The following is a 20,196-nucleotide window of genomic DNA, read 5'->3' as shown; positions in this document are numbered from 1 at the left end:
TATAATTGCAAGTTTTTTGAAGAATTTACTTGGTTCTGGCCTTAACAAAATTCCATCTTAAACACTTATTAATTTTACATATTAAATAGTAGGCTATAGTTTGTGGGACAGAAACAAAGCAATCTAATTAACTCACAGAGCATTCCAGCAGAAAACCATGGCCATTGATGCTGCTGTAGTGGCTCCAGATCTCAGGCCAAAATCATAAACTCCGTCCGTACAGTACATGATACCATGTTATGTGATATTAAACATACTCCCTTGGTAGATTTGTCATCCTTATGGCACCTCGTTTTACCAAATAAAACAATCTAATGATAAACAATAGCACTTCCCTGGTTATATTACAAGAAATTAAAATAGCACACATAGAATTAACCCTACAATAATAGAAACAAAATTTTATTGAGGGTCACCCAGTTCCGCGGTTACAAATAGGCCCGGGCCGAGGGGCCCAAGAGTATTTTTGTTTTGTTAGGGGCGCAAGCAACAGGCACGATTTGGAAAATATCTGAAATTGTGCGACAGTAGAATCCTCCTCACTTCGTTTCCCACTCATCATGACTCATCTCTGCCACTGCTTGCTCTATACACCTCTATAGTCAATGATATTATGTCACTACTTGTTCCGCCTTATCTTTATATGTAGGCTATCAATTTTTTATGACATTTTTTCATTACACACCAATGTCAGTTCCTTTTGTCAAATCAGGTGAGAAACATACAGTAGACTCCCTCTTATCCGGACACCTTTTAAACGGACATCGGTTTAACCGGACTACATTCGGCGGAAATGACATCTCTTTAACTTGACAATTTTTATCAGCACATTGGTTTAACCGGACTAGATCAGCAGGAAGTGGGCGGTACTGAAACGATTATTCTCGTGGAAAAGAATTGAGACCAGGGATCACGTGTCTAAATGCAATGCTCTCCTAAATTTAAGTTGAATATCACAGTAAACGGTCCATTTTAACGAGTTTTTGGGGACGTCGGTTTAACCGGAAAAACTGTTATCCGGACTGGCCTCGGTCCCAAGGAGTCCGGATAAGAGGGTGTCTACTGTATTATCAATTGGTTAGTGAATAAAGCTACTGCTGTGTTTTTGCTTATGATTTTACTGTATTTAGTTAGACAAGTTTTATTTATTATTTATTTATTTATTATAATATCACACACTTTATCTGTGAAATGAGCAACAAACCAAGTGGAAGTGAATTTAGAAAGAGGGCAGCAACAAACTTTTGGACAGTAAAAAAGAGTTACAAAATGTTCCTTAAATAATTAGCTTACAGCGTCAACTCATTTAGGCCTATCATGTGTACAGAAAGTGATGTAACCCTAAAAATAAACATTGATAATGCTATTAACAAGTTTGCCGAACAAAATTTAGGAAAAAACAGTCGTTTAAGGTTTTTAACTGTTTAGTGTTTTAAATGTTTGCAATTATACATCTTATAGCCTACATCTTAAATTAAAACATTTGTTTTTGTATTTTTTACTTTTTTTTACAATGTAATGGTTTGGGGCACGTATTCATTATTGACAACAATAACCGACGTAACACTAGGCATGTCATGTCAAGTGTGTCCTAGTTCGTGACTCGACCGTCACCACCCTGGAGCGCTGACATTGCAGTGGTGGGGAGTAGCCGAGACCGCCGGACAGTGGACAATTTCTTTGGCAGTCGACAGCGAGCGTATGTGTCGCCCACAACTCTCTCTCGAGACCATATAACCCATATATATATCTCGAGACGCGCACGAGCGAGAGGTTCGCGCACACCAAGCACCCTTGCTTGGGATGTGTGTCGAATCCTTCTAACGTATCCGGACGAAGGTATGCGGAACATCTATTGGTCAATCGAGTATACTTAAATATTGTAAACCGTAAGTACACTGTATAGCTAGCGTATGCGTTGTATCCCTCCTCGTATCCACTTTAGCGAAAACTAAAAATAAATAAAAAAATAATAATAAATCATGAAAGTAGTTTTTATAGAAAGTACATTGGTAAATTTGTCAATATGCCACCATTTTGTTTCTACTAAGGTTAGGGGGTTGAAATTTTTCCAGAATATTTTTAAAACCTACTTTGTAAACTGTGTAAAGTTTAAAAAAGTTCGGTGCATGAATGGGCACGTAATATAAAATCAAACGTTTAAACCCCTTCGTGGGACTCCCTATATTATTGACCGACGCTGCGAGTGCAGTGTCGCAGTAGCCTACACCTTTTAGTTTATTTATCTAAAGCGATTTTATTTTATTTCATATTAAGTATTTTATTTATTTTCCTAGAGCCAAGAAGTGCATTGGCATACGAGACAAGACTTATTTTATTTCATTATTTAATTATCGCGAGTTAGCGACATTTCTGTTAAATACGAGAAGATTATTTTTAGTTTTATTTGAGAAGTGATTTCTTTCGTTATGAACAATTGTTGGATAATAGAGACTACAGTAGACTCCCTCTTATTCGGACTCCTTGGGACCGAGGCCAGTCTGAATAATGGTTTTTCCAGTTAATCCGACGTCCCCGAAAACTCGTTAAAACGGACCGTTTAAATGCATATTGTATACAGTATTTGACTTAAATTTAGGAGAGCATTGTATTTAGACACGTGATCACTGGTCTCAAATCTTTCCCACGAGAACAGTCATTTCAGTTCCGCCCACTTTCTGCCGATCTAGTCCGGTTAAACCGATGTGGTGATAAAACTTTTCCGGTTAAAGAGATGTCATTCCAGCCGAGTGTAGTCTGGTTAAACCGATGCCCGGTTAAAAGGTATCCGAATAAGAGGGAGTCTACTGTATAGGCTAGTGTAATCTAAAATCAGTTAGCTCACTTTGTTTCAGAATTCAGTGGTAAATGGAAAATGCTGCATTACTTTGCTGTAGACTTTTTCTCTCCAGTATTGGTTTCCCCGAGCAGAGACGCCCTTAATGAACTGCATGTGTTTGTGATCTCAGACCTCAAGCTTCACACCGCCATGAGCCTCGTGATGCGACTCAGTGTTTACAATTGGCACTCATTGCAGCCAGTGTTTAGTCAGCAATATCACTTCATGATGGTAAAATGTATAATGGAAATACCTCTTTGCTTTGTTGGCGTTATTTCTAGATCAATAGTAAACAACTGTAATCTACAATGTATATGACACCCAAAAATGATATCATAAAATCTTAAAATCTGAAATTAATCTATAGAGCTAGTGCATGATATGGCTATGCATCATGCATCTGGCAAACCACTATTGACTAGTCGCTAAAACTATTTCCTCCACTGGCAAACGTCACTGTATTAGATTCATTTAAGCCTATAATAGATCTTACCTCTGAAACTGAGTCTTGCCTGCAAATGACCGATGCAAATTTCAGCTCGGCCCTCACTTCCAACAGTATTTTCTGGCGTTCTAATTATCTCTGATCTAATTTTATTTGTTGTTCCTGTTCATTTCCTACAATGTTCTATTTAATCTAATTTCTTTTGATGTTCCATCTCTTTTAGTTTTAACTCTTTTTCCATTCTGTTCAATTCTTGTATTTTTTCTAATTCAATTAGTAATCAACTGCGATAACTTTCTTTTGAGGATTTACTAGCACCACTATGAGAACATAATGATTGTCTTATTGGTTTTCATAACTTTTTGTAAGGTCTAAATTCCTTTCAGTAAGTCATTAATTGGTGGTGTGTACCTGTCAGGTAATTTCTTGACCCTAGAAGATTTCCTGGTAGACATTTTATACTGATGTTCATGGATGGATAATGATGTTCATAGTAAGAATTATTTTTTTAAGAAGCAGGATTGTAACAAAAGATTTAAAATAACTAACACCACCAACAATCCAGCATCTAAAATTACAGTTTTCCACCAAAACATACAGTGTTTATCTAGCAGAATAGATTCATTAAAAATTACTATTGATGATTTAAAACCTGATATTATAATCTTGACAAAACACAAATTTACAATAGATGAGATAAATAGTTTTGTACTTAGTGGCTATAAAACAGTTAGTTATTGTGTTAGGAATAATAACCAAGGAGGTGGGGTTATGATAATGGTCTCAAATGTGATTAAATGCAAAAAAAATTACCAGTAAATGTATAGACAAATTAAATATTGATAAAGTTTTTGAATCCTGTTCCATAGAAGTAAAAACAAATTATGTAAAATTTATTTTAGCTGGTATTTACAGAACCCCATCTAGGAATATTGATAGTTTTTTAGAACATTTAAATAAACTTTTACATTGCTTAGGAGATATTAATAATAATATTTGCGTTGGTGGTGATTTTAATATAGATATTTTGTCTGAAGATAACAGAAAAATAGATTTTGTTAATTTATTAAAGTTGCACAACATGTACTATACAGTAAACATACCATCTAGAGTTACAGATACAAGTGAAACAGCAATAGATAACTTTATTACTAACATTGACAAAGCCTATATTAAAGTGCTGTGTTTAGTAACTGCACTCTCAGATCATGATGGGCAATTGCTCACAATAAATACTATGAGTAAAGAAAAATCCAATAACCCTAAAATATTATTGGAATCAAAAAGGATTTTTAGCAAAAATAACATTTTATACTTATATGCCAACCCCGTACGAAGGACGGGTACTCTGCTAGTAGTTTGATAAAAGATTTAGAATTTGAGAACTGGACACAACTTTACCAAACCCCTATTGATAAAAAATTTACATTTTTTTACAATATTCTAAGGTTTTACTTTGATAAGAATTTTCCTGTGACTAATGTTCGTACAAAACACGGATTTAAGAATTGGATAGATAGAGAGATCAAAGAAGAAAGGCAAAACTTATTAAACACGTGTAAAAACAAAAGGAAAAATAAAAATGTGACAGTTAAATTGAACATAAAGCAGCAAAAAAGAAGGTTAAAAAAACTCATAATTGAAAAGAAGAAACAATACTTTCACAATAAAATCACTTTATCTGAAAATGTACTTGGAATTTAATCAATACTGAACTTAGAAGAAATTCTTAAATTCTAGCAGAGTACCCGTCCTTCGTACGGGGTTGGCATATAAGTATAAAATGCTTATTGCAGTTATGGGTGAGGACATGGTTTAAGAAAGTTTGGTTCTTTTGTTCTACCACTGCCCCTGAACCATAGAAAAAAGTAAAGGTCTCATTGTGTACCACAGCTTTATGGCTAGGCAAAACTACCCCATAAGTTAATGAATTATCAAGCAAGAACAGGATGATTAAATACATGGGTAGATGTGGCAAGAGAAGGAATTAAAATTGCTTAGATCGAAGTAAGAATGTTACTGCTATCTGGAGAATCAGATATTTTTATCAAATACAAAAAAACCAATTTAAATGCTGATAAAATTCTGTATTTTTATGACCAAAGATGAAGATTTACTTATAAATCTGGATACAATCTGAATGATTTTTCTAAAGCAGATTGAATTAGTTGTTAGTAATAAATATTGACTCCTTCCGTAACATGATAGACTAATTATATGAACTCATTCTCCCATATAGTGAAAGTGGCTTTGACATCAAACAAACTCATGAACAAACAATTATAAAGACTCCTAAAAAACCTTTTGGGCAATCTAAAGCCGATAAAAAGGTAGGAAATATTGTGTTATAAGCGAATTCAACAATCACGTTTTTTAGGGAACACAATCGTTATACTTATTATTATGCTTATCCTCCCTTCATTTAACTAAGATTTTAACGACTTCACTCTATCTATCGCAGTTAGCTGAATTAACATAAAACCTCGAGATTAACCGTCGATTTCGACGGGGTTCCACTAGTCAAAATTAATTTGACAGTTAGTACTGCTTGTTTACATTTTTAAACTTTGTAGGTTTGTTCTTTGTTGTCATGGATACCATCAATTATTAAGTACTAAAGAATGACAAATTTATCTGATAGTTCATACTGTACCTTTGTAGTGAAACTGGCCATCCTGACCATTTGCTTGTACTTTGTAAATGGGCATAGCAGGATGTACTCGTGCAATCAACATTTGTTCTACAATCGTCAGGTCAGTTAATTCGTTCGGGACACTTGACACATCCATATTGTTTAACGCCGTGAATTTAGTAGCATTTGAACGACAACGCGAACAAATCGGTGATTGGTTTGAAGCTGTTAGTTGTTGCCGATGACAGTTAGTGCAAGTGTAAAATTTTAGTGCATCTAATTCATGTTGGAATTGATTAGCTAACTGTCTATCATTATCAGCTTCTTCCGCCACTGCTTCATCTGGTTCTTCTTGTTCACGACGCCACTCTCTTACAATATTTGCATTATTGGTGCGACGACCAATATTACGTTGGGCCTTTGAGGCATGCTCAAAACAAATATAGCAAAACTGTTACTTCCATTGATAAACTGTTACATTCCAACTTTAACCTAGGATGAAAGTAAACATTGAAATGTAAACAAAACAGTTACAAACAATTAACGTATGTTTATCTTATTTAAATGAAACGAGATAAAACCATATGTCATAAACCAAATATAATTTTCCTTTCAACTTACATTAAAATAACAAGCGAAATTGCGTGACCCGTAAAATAAAATCCAGAAGGAAATTCGCAAATATTTTTTACCAAAACATTGTGCTCAGTATTCTTTAGCTGTTGGCCAAATTTCATATCAATTGGTCAAGCCATTACATTCTGATGCTCTTACAAAGAAGTTACAAAGTGAGGGAAAGTGAGCTTCGCTCGCTCTGCTCGCTTCGCTCAATAATCTTATGTATGAAGACAAAGGCTTATGAAACAATAGTTGTTTCGAAACTAGTTGCTTGAGACTACTATAGGATTGCCAACGTATGATATGATAAACCTATTTTATTTGTCATACTCATAAATCAATCCTGGAGGCAATTCTGAATAAACAAAATAACAGTTCCTATGTTTTAAAATATTACCAAAATTTTTTCACACTATATTGCTGGGGTGCTTGTGATATAATATTGATCATATTATATTTTAACAGTTGGGAGCGGGAGTTGTGGAAGTGGGATCATGGGACATCAGCCACTTTCTACAGTCAATTGAGGGCTGCAATAAAGGAGGAAAGCCAGTAAACAACTGTTTTTTTCACTTCTCGGTGCTGCCAAACAATTCTTCAAGCAGTTTGGGTCCAGACAACTTCTACTTCCCAGTACCTCTACACAGTGTCAACTCTCCCTCTAAAGCCAATGTTCAGGTATTTATAAAAATAAACATTTTGTTATCAAACATAAAAAATACATTGTTAAAACTATAATAAGCCATTGTCTAGATATGAATAAGGTTTTTAGTTTGAAGCCCATTAATCTACAAGTATTTTTTAGTTCAGATTTACTAGAATGCCCGAGTTTCACAATAAGTTACAGTATTTTATTTTGTCTAACTACTTAATCCTATCACTGTTCTTCCAACCAGGGATTATTAACTTATTCAATGTTTTGTAAATGAATTGCAATAGCCATAATACAGTACTGTGATCTGCTGTAACCTAGTGATGCAATTGGATCCTCAAACAATCCTATGGTATACTTTTAATTGGAATGGTGACCATACGAAGGTAGGTCAGGTATTTTAAGCCAAGTAAGAATGGAGATGAGTGTAGGATGGGTGGCATGATCTTGTAGTCTTGTTACTTACTAAGGTCGACATGTTTCTTGGACGGGACTGTTAATTAATAGCCCATACAGCAAATAGTTGTAGTACTCATTAGTGCGGAAGTTAATCCACATCAGGGAGCATCGCATCCTCAGATCATGCCTATAAATATCCACAATTCGCTACCTCCAAGTACCTGGATTAATGGTACCTGTAGTCATGTTAAGTAAACTCCCTCAAGTTCACAGGGCCATCACGGTGGGTTTGTCGGACCCAGAGATATTATCTGACAACCCACCTAGCATATTAAATCAAATAAAATCAAATCAAATCAATTTGTTGTTGTAGACATTTCACAATGCTTTAACAATCGTCATAAAATACATAATGCTGTTATTAATACAGCAAATGAATACTTACATGTAATCAATCAATATAATAAGTTCTAGTATTAAAAAATATATAAATACAGGCACAATTAAATAGAAACCTACTACAGTATATATTATAACCCTTATAAGGGTTCAAACACCTACAAGATTCTGGGACTTGACACCCTGTTGCAACCGGACCACATCATTTGTCTGAGTTTTCAGTTGTTTAAGTATGTTAAAAATTATAAAATTATATTAAGAAAATCAGTTGTCCGAGGTTTGTTTAACAAAAATTATTATATTTGGTTGAATCAATTATCCGAGTTTTCATTTGTCCGAGTTTACTAAATTATTTTAAATTATATTAAAATATTAGTTTTTCGAGTTTTTATCGGTCCGAGGTTTGTTTAAATAATAATAATACTTCTCTGGATGTGGTGGTTCTTGAGGCCTGATACCAGTCTGTCTCGTAGATGGTCTGGAAGCTTTTCTTCAAACTCACAATGTTGCGATAGCTGCTTAAGTTGTACGATCTAATCACTCACTGTTTCGTGTTCTAACTGATGTCTGCGGCTGAATTTAAAACGTTCTGTAATAAACGACGCTTTCGGGTGTAAATGTTTACCGACCGTGTCTACTATTTCCTCGTACGTCTTGGACGAAGGTTTATCAGGTGTGATTAAGTCCTTTAACAATTTATACGTCCTGACTCCCATTACCGTTAGTAGTGTGCTCGCCTTCTTTGTGGCATTAATCCCGTTGCAGTCTACAAAAAGTTCAAATCGCTCTGTATACGATTGCCAAGTTTCTTCGGCGCTGTCAAAAGGACCGATACTACCAATTGTTTCCATGTTTGTTGAAAAATACGTTTGCGCTAACTGTCCGAATTGCTCGAAATAACTTTCATTCAACGGCATAAGTGCCTTTTTTACACTTATTTAACTGTCCGTAGTCTAATATTACGTCCATAAAACAAAGAATAAAGTAATGTTAGGTGTACCTTTCTACACTCACGAAAACGTTTCCGCCAAGAATATGAGTCTGAGTCAATATTCACGTTTGTTTGACGTTCATCGACCGTTTCTTCACGTTCACTTGTCACTTTGTTCACTTGCACTGTCACTGAGGTTGCGAATTATGTTTTAAAACGTGATACTATTCCGTTTTTCTCGTCGCCAGTTGTACAGTACGTCGACATCGCACTGTACGTCTATTATCAGGGATGGGGTGTTGTAAGTAAATACACTGGTTACATTTTAAAAAGGCTCAGAGGGCCGCAAAGGGTAAATGATGTTGACGGGTCTAGGACATGGTGTGAACTGACGTGAGGAGAGGGGATTTAGGCTGTGTTCGGAAAGGTGGTGTGATGGTTGCGTGATGTGGCGTGATATGACTTCACGGGAAATAGCCATGAGCTGCTTTATTGGAAATAATATGGTACAGGTAGGCCAAGGGATCTCATGCCCAGGCCTTGTAGGGCTGGGCACATAAATATCACATGGAATGCTGTCTCCTCCTCTTCTCCACATTTCCTACATAAGAGGCTTTCAACTTGAATTCCCATCTTGTGTAAATGTCCACGGAATACCCAATGGCCGCTAATAAAGCCAACCACCTTCCGCAGGGTCCTCCTACTCAGCCCAAGGGCATCTGCCGCTAACGCACCTGTAGGTGCCTGCAGCATTCTCTTTGACTGTGCATTTCCTTATGTTCTTTCCTTGTTCCTTCGATGTTATATGCCCATCCACTGGTGAACAGCTCTCCTTGCTGTGCTGTAAGCAATGCCACACGTCGGCTCTGGACCCATGCTTTCAGCTCCTTTGTTTGCCCACTTGTCAGCTCCCTCATTGCCAGCAATACCTTTGTGCCCTGGAACCCAACTAAGGATGATCCTGTTGTTCTTTCATGGCCTGATGACAGTCCCATACAGCCTTGGAGGTAAAGTCAAAACTGTCATTAGTGCTGCTTTGCTGTCTGAGTTCATGTATACAGTGTGGCCTATAAGACCGCGCTTCAAACACACTCTTGCACACTCAGACAGGGCAACAACTTCTGCCTGGAATACAGTGGCCATTTTTCCCAGGCTTACGCAGAACTGCGCCTTGGGTCTGACTCCATATATTCCAGCCCCCGTGCCCGTTGGCTTTTTCGAGCCATCCGTATACCAAGTGATCCCCCTTTTCATGTATTCAGGTTCACCCTTGTCCCAGGCATCCCTGTCAACAATGTCGACATTGTATGGTTTTTCTAGATCTGTGATCTTCACCATCCTGTCTGGTAGCATTTCCAAGGTGTTCATCTGCACCGTGTCCACAATTCTTGTGTGCTCGCTGGAGGCATTATACTTCCAGTTGCCACTGCAAGCCATTCTATAGGTTGCCATCCTTGCCTCTCCTTTCACAATGATGTCGAGAGGTGGCAGGTTTAGCATTACTTCCAGGGCTGCAGTTGGAGTGCCTCTCATGGCTTCTGTTATGCTAAGGCATGCCACTCGCTGGATCTTTTGTAGTCTCTTTACAGCGGTAGTTTGCATTACCTTGGTCCACCAGACCATCGAGCCATACACCATCATCGGTCTTGCAATCCTAGTGTATAGCCAGTTAGTCATTTGTGGGCTTAGACCCCAGGTCTTCCCAACAGCCCGTCTCATCATCATAAGTGTGGTCTGAGAGCGTTGTGTTATATGTGCCAAATGGCTGTTCCAGGTGAGCTTGTCGTCCAGCCTTATTCCTAGGTACTTGAACTCCCTCTTAACCTGGATCTGATTACCGAAGAGAGTTGCTACTCTAGTGATATCAACATTTCTCTTCCTTGTAAATGGTACCATTACAGTCTTCATTGGATTGACCCTCAGACCCTCCTGGTTACACCACCTCTCCACTATGGACAATGCTCTCTGCATGAGTTCCAGGCAAGTGTTCATAGAATCATACAATCAGAATCATACAATTTGCCGATGACACTACTGTGTTGGTCAAAGCCCCATCTGTTGCCCTAGCGTCTATCAAAGCATCGGAAAATTTGAACAAAATAGAACTTTGGTTAAAACAAAATGGTCTTCATCCCAACTGTTCAAAAACACACTTACTTCATTTTCACAATCCACAGTTAAATACAGAAAAGGTAACCATCAGCTTGGATTCTGGGGAACAAATCAAGGCTTCAGAAAACATAAAATTTCTGGGTTTGTATATGAATGAACATTTAAAATGGACAGAACATCAATTTCAGGTGACTAAATCGTTAGCCAAAGCTTTGTTTGGATTAAGGGTCATCTTCAAAACAACGGGACTAAATGCTGCTTTGACTGTTTACCATTCCTATTTTATGTCCAGAGCTTTGCTATGGCATTATATCTTGGGCCAGCTCTCCGATCATAGATGGGTTTTTTATTTTTCAAAAAAAGGCCATAAGAGTTTTAACTGACACTGCACCTCGTACTTCTTGTCGTCCTCTGTTTGTACATTTGAAACTATTAACAATTCATGCTGTGTATATATATCAACTATGTATATTTGTTAAAAAACACTTGACCTCATTCTCATCACAAAATCACCAACATCCATATAACACTCGACATAGAAACACTCTTCAGTTCCCTATCCATAGAACAGTTATTTATGAGGAAGCACCTTTGTATATGGGTAGGAAGCTATTAACCACCTCCCTAACCAAATCAAATCGACAGAAAAGATGGATATTTTTTAAAAACTACTTAGGGAACATTTGGAACTACTTTGTCCTTATTCAGTTGATGAATTTTTTTGTAACTAACTCTTTTTGTTATATTTTAATCTTTCGACCTTATTTTTTAATATATTACTACGGTAACTACAATGAAATAAAATAAATAATATCATGTATTTTGTTTGAAAAACTGACGTGTCATATTACTGGTGATGTTTCACAATTATGTAAATTCTATGTGACAAATAAATATTTAATTTCATTTCATTTCATAAATTTTCCTCTTATTAGGACATAATATCGTCAGCATATCCTTGAGCGTACATGCCCTGTGCATTGAGCTCGGACAGGACATCGTCGACCACCAGGTTCCACAGATTTGGTGACAAGACGCCCTGTGGACACCCTCTTTGAGCCTTGACCTCTCTCACCGTCCCACACAGAGAAGCTTGCGCTCTCCTACTTTCGAGCATGTTGCCTATCTACCTCACTACAGTGCTTTCCACATTTCTTGACACCAGATTTGATACAATAGAGCGAGTACTAGTGTTGTCAAAAGCTCCTTCTATATCAAGAAATGCAGCCACCGCTATTCCCTTATTCGAGATAGCATTTTCAATCTTGCTAACCAGCGCATGCAGGGCTGTTTCGCATGACTTTCCCTTCTGATAGGCGTGTTGGTTTGGATGCAAAAGACGGCTTACTAGGACCCTATCCTTTATTCGTCTATCCACTAATTTCTCCATGGTCTTCAGGAGAAACAATGTAAGGCTGATTGGTCTGAAAGCCTTAGGCACAGCATATGTGTCCCTTCCAGGCTTGGATATGAACACCACCCTTGAGGTCCTCCATGCTGTTGGTATAACTCCACTGGCTAAGCTGGTCCTCAAAAGACGCACCAAGGGGAGTATCAACTGGTCCCCACCTTCCTGCAAAAACCCAGGATAGATGCCATCGGTACCAGGAGCTTTAAATGGTTGAAATGCCCTAAGAGCCCATTTAATACTGTTAAAGGTAATCACAGCCCTAGCGCAAGCCCAATCTTCCCTTGCCGTCCGCACTCTAGTCTCTCTTTCTATCTCCTCCTGGACTGTGCTCTGCAACCGCAAGGATCCTGAGAAGTGAGCGCTCAAAAGGCTCTCCAGCACTTACAGGAGTGTACTACAGGAGATTATCCCAGGTATACTCCTCCAATTAATGACTTAAATACTGAAAGGAATTCAGACCCTACAAAAAATAATGAAAACCAAGACGACAATAAGACATCATGTTCTCATGGTACTAGTAAATCTTCAAAAGCAAGTCACCGCAGTAGATTACTAATTGAATTGGAAAAAATAGAAGAAATGAACAGACTGGAAAAAGAATTAGAACTAAAAGAGATGGAACGTCAAAAGAAGTTAGATGAAAGGGAATGTCAAAAGAAATTAGATGAAATGGAACGTCAAAAGAAGTTAGATGAAATGGAACGGCAAAAGAAATTAGATTAAATGGAACGACAATGAAAATTGGATCAGAGGGAACTAGAACGCCAGAAAAGATTGTTGGAGGTGAGGGCTGAACTAAAGTCTGCATCGGTCAGTAGCAGGCAAGACACACTATCAGAGATAAGATCTATTATAGGCTTAAATGATGACTTAGAAGAAGAGTCCCATAACAATGTTGAAAAATGGCTAGATGACAAAGAACAAGAGTCCAATGTCGTTCAAATGTCATCATCAGCTATTGTGTCTTCAGCAGTAGAGAAGTTTGCCCAGGCATTCCCGATGACGTGGAACACACTTTCTTCCACTGCCAGCATTGGGAAAGGCCCCGCCTAGAGGCTCAACAGTTCGTAGGACTGCTGTCGGTGGACACGGTCATACCGATGATGATGGAGGGTGAGGACAATTGGACCTGTGTGTCACTTTACATCCAGGGTGTTCTCCGCGCCAAGAAGCTTGACCTCGACCGGGATGCGGTGTAGGTCAAAAAATAAATAATGCCATAAACGGTGCGAGCCCTGTGGGCTTAGGTCACATGTTGGCCTGACTTGAAGTAATGTGACAAACAATTCCAGGTCTGTGTCCAACAGAGTAGAGGGGGTTTTTTAGTGAGTAGTCTGTGATAAACTCAGGAGTCTCACACTACAGGCTGGCTACCTGTGTGCGTAAAAGCATTTTCCCTCCTCACCCTAAAAAAAAAAAAAAAAAGTAGAGAAGTTAGCGGATTCTTTTAGACAAGCCATTCATTCAGATAAGTCAAATACCATCCAATCCTTGTGCAAACACCTTCCTTCATTTGGTGGGAAACCGGAGGATTGGCCTATATTCTATTCCGCTTATGAAAAGACAACGGCTTCCTTTGATGAGGAAGTCAACCTTAACAGAGTAAGAAATTCACTTGAAGGTGAGGCTTTCAAAATGGTAAGGCCCTTACTTGTTTGTGGAAAAAATTTGAATACGGTCATTTCCACTTTAAAAATGTGGTTTGGCAGGCCAGAATTCATTCTGGAATCAATGCAAAGGAAGACCAGAATGTTACCTCCAGTCAAGGAGGAAGACATCAATGGTCTCATAGAATTCTTCACTTGTGTCCTTCACTTTACTACGACAGCTGAATCCTTAAAAATGGAGCACTATATGACAAACCCTCAGAAAATATTATTGTTAATAAAAACCTGTAACCTGTATATAAGTCTATAGTTGCAATAACACTTTTATCCAAAATTATTAATATAGTATAAATTATTTCTAAAACCCCAACATTGATTATATACAAAAGCCTGATTATTAGTGCATGGGCAAGTGATGAAGAAAGAAGACAGCTGCTTCCACAATGGACTTTGATCATCCTGTGTGAAATTAAAATTTTCCTCCTTCTCTATTGGGACATGGCAGCTTCAACACCTTAAATTCAGTGAGGGTATAATCCCTAACATTTAAAAAGTCAAAGTGATAAAAATTATTTAACTTAACACTAACTTAACAACAGAATAACAGTTTAATATAGATATATATTTTATTTTCCTATTTTGTACTGCCACCTCAAGATTTATATTAATTGGACACTGTTACTGAAGATCTGGTGAGAACTCTCCATTTTGTATAAGGCTTAGCCTAATTTCAAGAAATTTAACTTAATACAGACCTATTTTATTTACTTTCTGATCGAACCTAATTATTTAAATTCAAAAACTACTTTATTTTCATCAAGAATAATTCCAGAAAAACAATTTGAACAAGAAAACTAAATTCAACCTTGATTAATTTTGCACCAATCCTATTCATTGTTGGACTATTTACCTACCTATCCAAGCCTCCCAAATTTTCATAATTGACATATTTTATTTTATAAATTAGGCCTAAAATATTTGAAAATCTTTTTAGCCAGCCGACTTCCCCTCCCTGAGAAGATTTATGTAATTAAACTTATACAGTATCTTATTGTAAACTCAATTGTTTTGTTTTACTGAGCTAGGCTAAACCAAAGATGGCGACCCTGTATCTGTTCATTTAAATATCAAACCCCATCCATCATTGTTATAGCCTATCCTAACCTAATCTTAGTTCATTAAATTTGTATTGTAAAGAAATCCTTCAGCTTCATCATTTGTCTTTCTATAAGTATATTTAATCTAGGCTTAACTTAGCTTAATAAATAGTAAGTAAGTTAAAGGTGCAAACCTGAACCAAATTGTATTAGTCCAAATTACAAGCACTACCAATAACAAATTTTGTAAACACATTCAACCAATTGGGTAGTGAGCTTTAGGCCCTGCATCACGTCCATCTTTGTCTTTGCCCCCGTTGTGGTGGGAACAAACACTGATACCTTCACAGCTTTCACAAGGTCTTTGGCTGGGGCAAGCTGTAGCGAGTTACCCTCAAAGGGGCTCAGCTCCTGAACCTGCTTGACCAGCCAGTCCTTTGTGGTTGCGTTAGTACAGCCGACCACTAGGCATCCGCCTTCAAGATGGCAGCTGCTTATCCTGACGTCTTTGCCACGAATGGTCCGTCTGGACAGCTCCCCCTTGACTTTATTGGCTTCAACCTCTGTCAGTTTCCTGTCCGGGTGTTCAGTTCTGGCGATTGCCATCTTCTCCACGGACAGTGTCTCCGAATAGGTGGGTGCCGGTGTTCTCTGTGAAACACCCGACCCCTCAGCATCCTCAGGTGTCAGGTGCTCTTGCCCCCTCCTTCCACCTGTCCTTCTGGAGGCTTCAATAGAGTCGGCTTTGGGAATGCCGCCCTCGCCCTGCTTTTCCCCCGCATCCTGGGAAGCAGAGTTCGGGTGCTTGCTCCCCTTACTTCTGGATAGCACCTTTTCGCCTTTGGCTGAAGCTTCCGCTATCCTTCGTCTTCGTAGCTCTCCCCTGGAAAGTCGTTTGTTTTTTTGTTCCTTTCCAGTTTCTGGGAGCTTGTCTTCATCATCAGATTTTAGTAGGCCTTTCTCCACGTTTACACTAGCAATAGGAGTGCTTTTGACCTGTTGGTCACACTCTCCTTGCTCATCAGTCTTGGTTTTGGCCACAAAGTGAACAAGTCTGTCATTGGACTACACAGGCCTGTACTTCATTTTGTACTGGCCTTCTTGGACGGTCTTGAGCACCATTTCTGATGCCCCTGGGGAAGAAATAGTTCCTCAGTTTCAGATATCAGTGCAGCCTTGGCTGTCCGAGGAACTACCCTTAACCCCCTGCACGGACTGTGCTAGCGGCTCGATAGCAGAGTCACTTTTGGCGCTGATACTTGGACAGTTGAAAAATCAGACAAATTATATTTTAAAATTGTTGTTTACAATTTAAAACCTCGGACAAATGAAAACACGGACAGTTGATTTAACAAAATATTACTAATTCAAATCAACCTTGGACAAATAAAAACTCGGACAACTGATATTTTAATATAATTTAATTTAATAAACTTGGACAAATGAAAACTCGGACAGTTGATTTATCAAAAAATTATTAGTTATTTATCAAACCTCAGACAACTGATTTTCTTAACATTTTGTAATTTTAACAAACTCGGACAACTGAAAACTCAGACAAACCTCACCCGTTCCAGCTTCCAAGAGGTTTGAGTCTATATGTTTGTTATAAAAGATTTGTGTACTTTTTTCATATGAATTGAATTCAATGTGTGTGCCCTAAAAGTGCAACCGATTGGGGTTTTTTTTTAAGGGGATTAGCAGTTGGCAGGGGATTTAGGGTGTAATTTGGGAGGGGGGGGGGTCTGGTGAAAATTGTGGAGAATTGTTAGACTCTAAAACGCATTTCTAGGCTATCTGAAAACTTAATATGAGAAATTATATTGTTAAGCAAGGCAAGCAAAAAAAATTAAAAGACAATTTTTATTGCACTATTTTAGTTTCTTGCTATTTGTGTAGAGAACATTTATCTTGTTTATTTAGCAGCCTAAGAATTCAGAAATAAAACAAAATAATTCTCTTCTACTCTACTATTTTACCACATTTTTCCCAAATAATACTGTAAATTCCTAAATATCGGTTTGGTGAAAATTATAGAGATTTGTAAGACTCTAAAACGAATTTCTAGGCCATCTGAAAACTTAATATGAGAAATTATATTGTTAAGCAAGGCAAGCAAAAAACATTAAAAGACCATTTTTATTGCACTATTTTAGTTTCTTGCTATTAGTGTAGAGAACATTTATCTTGTTTATTTAACAGCCTAAGAATTCAGAAATAAAACAAAATAATTCTCTTCTCCTATTTTACCAATTTTTTTCCAAATAATACTGTAAATTCCACCACCACACCCAAGAATTTAAATGACAACATTAGTGAAAAAAATTCATAGTTTGGTAAGTTCTATTAAAGATGTAAAGAGGAGTAAATAATACTGAGAAACAAATAAGCAATTTTTAAGCTGACAATTTATATACAGGGTGTTTTTTTTAAAACTTGCATCTTTATTTATGCAAAAACCGCAATAGATAGAAATATGCAGTTTGCGGGAATCATCTATTGAAGTAGGGGGCCCAATTGTTTTGAGTTCAACGTTACATTCACATTCCCCCCCAACTTATTTTTTTAAATAGCAAGGTACCGCTTGTGACATATCAAATGAATGAGCATGAATAAAGAAAATGTTTGATGAAAAAAAATTAAAAATCGGTTTATAAATTTGCGAGATATTTCCCCCCCTTCCCCGGAACTTGATTATTTTTTTAATAGCAAAGTACCCCTTGTGACGTATCAAATGAAAGAGCATGAAAAAAGAAAATTTTTGGTGGAAAAAAATTTAAAATCGGCTCTTGAATTTGTGAGATAATCCCCCCCTTTTACCCCTACCCGTAACTTGTTTTTTAATAGCAAGGTACCCGCCCTTGTGACATATAAAATGAAAAATAAATTTCACCAAAAATTTTCTTTTTTCATGCTCTTTCATTTGATATGTCACAAGGGGTACTTTGCTATTAAAAAAAATCAAGTTCCGGGGAAGGGGGGGGGGGAAATATCTCGCAAATTTACGAACCGATTTTTAATTTTTTTTCATCAAACATTTTCTTTTTTTATGCTCTTTCATTTGATATGTCACAAGCGGTACCTTGCTATTTAAAAATAATAAGTTGGAGGCAGGGGGGGGAAAGTGAATGTAACGTTGAATTCAAAACAATTGGGCCCCCTACAATCAATAGTCAATAGTTGATTCCCGCAAACTGCATATTTCTATCTATTGCGGTTTTTACATAAATAAAGATGCAAGTTTTTAAAAAAACACCCTGTATACTACTTTAATTATGTAAATTTACATTACATAGTTTACAATTTTTTTTTTTTTTTTTTTTTTTTTTTTTTTTTTTTTTTTTTTTTTTTGTAGATTACAAAACAAACTCGTGCCTATGTTTCTTTTTGCCTAATCTAACTATAACAGATTCGGTGTTGATTAAAACTAGCTATTATCCAAGGGCTTCATCCCATTTGACTTCATAAGTATTAATAAAACTATTGATTGGTTAAGTTAAGCTGAAATAGAATACAGTATAGTCGCTGAGGGGGTTTGAGCATGGATAAAAGTGTAATGAAATTTGACTTTTGATTATGGGTACCTCGTAGATGAAGAAAATCGATGTTGTCGCATTCCTAGGTAGTTAATAGCATGGTGGGAGAGGGTGAAGTTGGGGGGGCGCACAAAATAGCATATATCTCGAGAACCAAAAGTCAAATGAACACGTTAGACATGTCAAACTGTGCCGAAAAAAAATTCAAAAAATATGTTTTATTTTGACGGAAAACTACGGGTTGGTACACAGTACACACACATTTAGGGTTTGGATCAGTCTGTTCCTTTCTTTTACCTTATGTGGCAGCTATTTTCCATAATGTGTAAATTAGCCGATTACAAGGTCCTTCAAGTATGTTCACCGTGTTCACTGAATCCGTAATTCCTTTTATTTTGATTTCCATAATAGCCTAAAATACGCTTTGGAACTTATTTTTTTCAAACATTTTTGGGGGAAGGACCCCCGGTTTAGCCCCCCCACATTTTGGGGCCTAGATCCGCCTATGCAAACACCCTTAAGTAATAATTAATATACAGTATAACAGTCACTAAAAATCATTAAATAATTAATTTTTGTAAAAAATACAACCGACTTCAAACGCTCTAACGACTTTTGTTTCTCGAGATATAAGCTATTTTGTGGTGCACTGCGGCCCTCCCCCCAACTTCACCCCCTCCCACTCATGTTATTAATCATCTAGGAATGAGACAACATCAATTTTATTCATCTACTAGGTACCCATAGCAAAAATCAAAAGTCAAATTTCGTTACACTTTTATGCATACTCAAACCCCCTCAGCTCCTGGACTAGTAATACAAACACCTGATTTTAATAAGGTAATAAAATGTAAGAGTAACATACAAATAAGTTTCTGAAGTATTTTTAACATTTGGTATATGGAAAGTTCCCTTTAGAGAGGAAATACGACCTTAAAAGGCAATTTATGAAATAATGGATAGTTTTGTGCAAGGTTTCTCGTCATGACGAACATTTTAAGTGTATGGTTTATGGAGGCGTGACTTGTAGTTTTCTCAAAAGTTCATGGGTACTTTTGGCTTCATATATGAATATCCTGATGGACATTGAAAAGTGCCAACCATGTCAGTCTTTCTTCACCCATATTAGCCCTAAGCCATGTCTTCAGGTGCCTTTAAGTGGAAACCGCTCGGCTGAATTTAGACTTGTGTAATTATTATTTTAACTTACTTGGCAATTAACTTATATAAGGAAAAATAAATAAACGCTATTCGAGAGCCATTTCTTAATGTTTTCAAGAACATTTGGGCCCCCCCAAGTCATGACCCCTATAACCCCCTCCCCTTAAATCCGCCACTGGGTTTGAGGGGTACATTTGACTGGGACAGTGACATCGTCCTGTAATCCAGCTACTAGGAGGTAACAAATTTTGGATATTTATAGGGATGCACTGTGGATGCGATACTACCTGGTGTGGATTAACGTCCGCACTAGTGAGTACTACGACTATCCACAGTACTATCCTGATAATTAGACCA

The 20,196-nt window shown here is 37.3% G+C and overlaps 1 protein-coding gene across 6 annotated transcripts in view; it reads left to right on the top strand.

Annotated features, from left to right (window-relative positions):
• The window catches only part of LOC128983669 (beta-mannosidase), a 254,706-nt gene that overhangs the window by 232,358 nt on the left and 2,152 nt on the right, over positions 1–20,196 (top strand). For 5 of the 6 annotated variants that reach the window (XM_054403053.1, XM_054403052.1, XM_054403051.1 and 2 more), the window contains 2 exons: positions 2,856–3,070; positions 7,000–7,212. In XM_054403053.1, the coding sequence (XP_054259028.1) occupies positions 2,856–3,070; positions 7,000–7,212 (428 nt within the window). Of the gene's footprint in view, positions 1–2,855; positions 3,078–6,999; positions 7,213–20,196 lie in introns of those variants that run through there. The other variant, XM_054403054.1, reaches the window with a different exon arrangement.

Source organism: Macrosteles quadrilineatus, unplaced genomic scaffold (genome assembly GCF_028750875.1).
Source record: "Macrosteles quadrilineatus isolate MER2022 unplaced genomic scaffold, UCM_ALF_1.0 Scaffold_1__1_contigs__length_201487025, whole genome shotgun sequence".
NCBI classification, from domain to species: Eukaryota; Metazoa; Arthropoda; class Insecta; order Hemiptera; family Cicadellidae; genus Macrosteles; species Macrosteles quadrilineatus.
The sequence above is the reverse complement of the archived record's forward strand: the minus strand, read 5'-3'. Positions and strand labels throughout refer to the sequence as shown.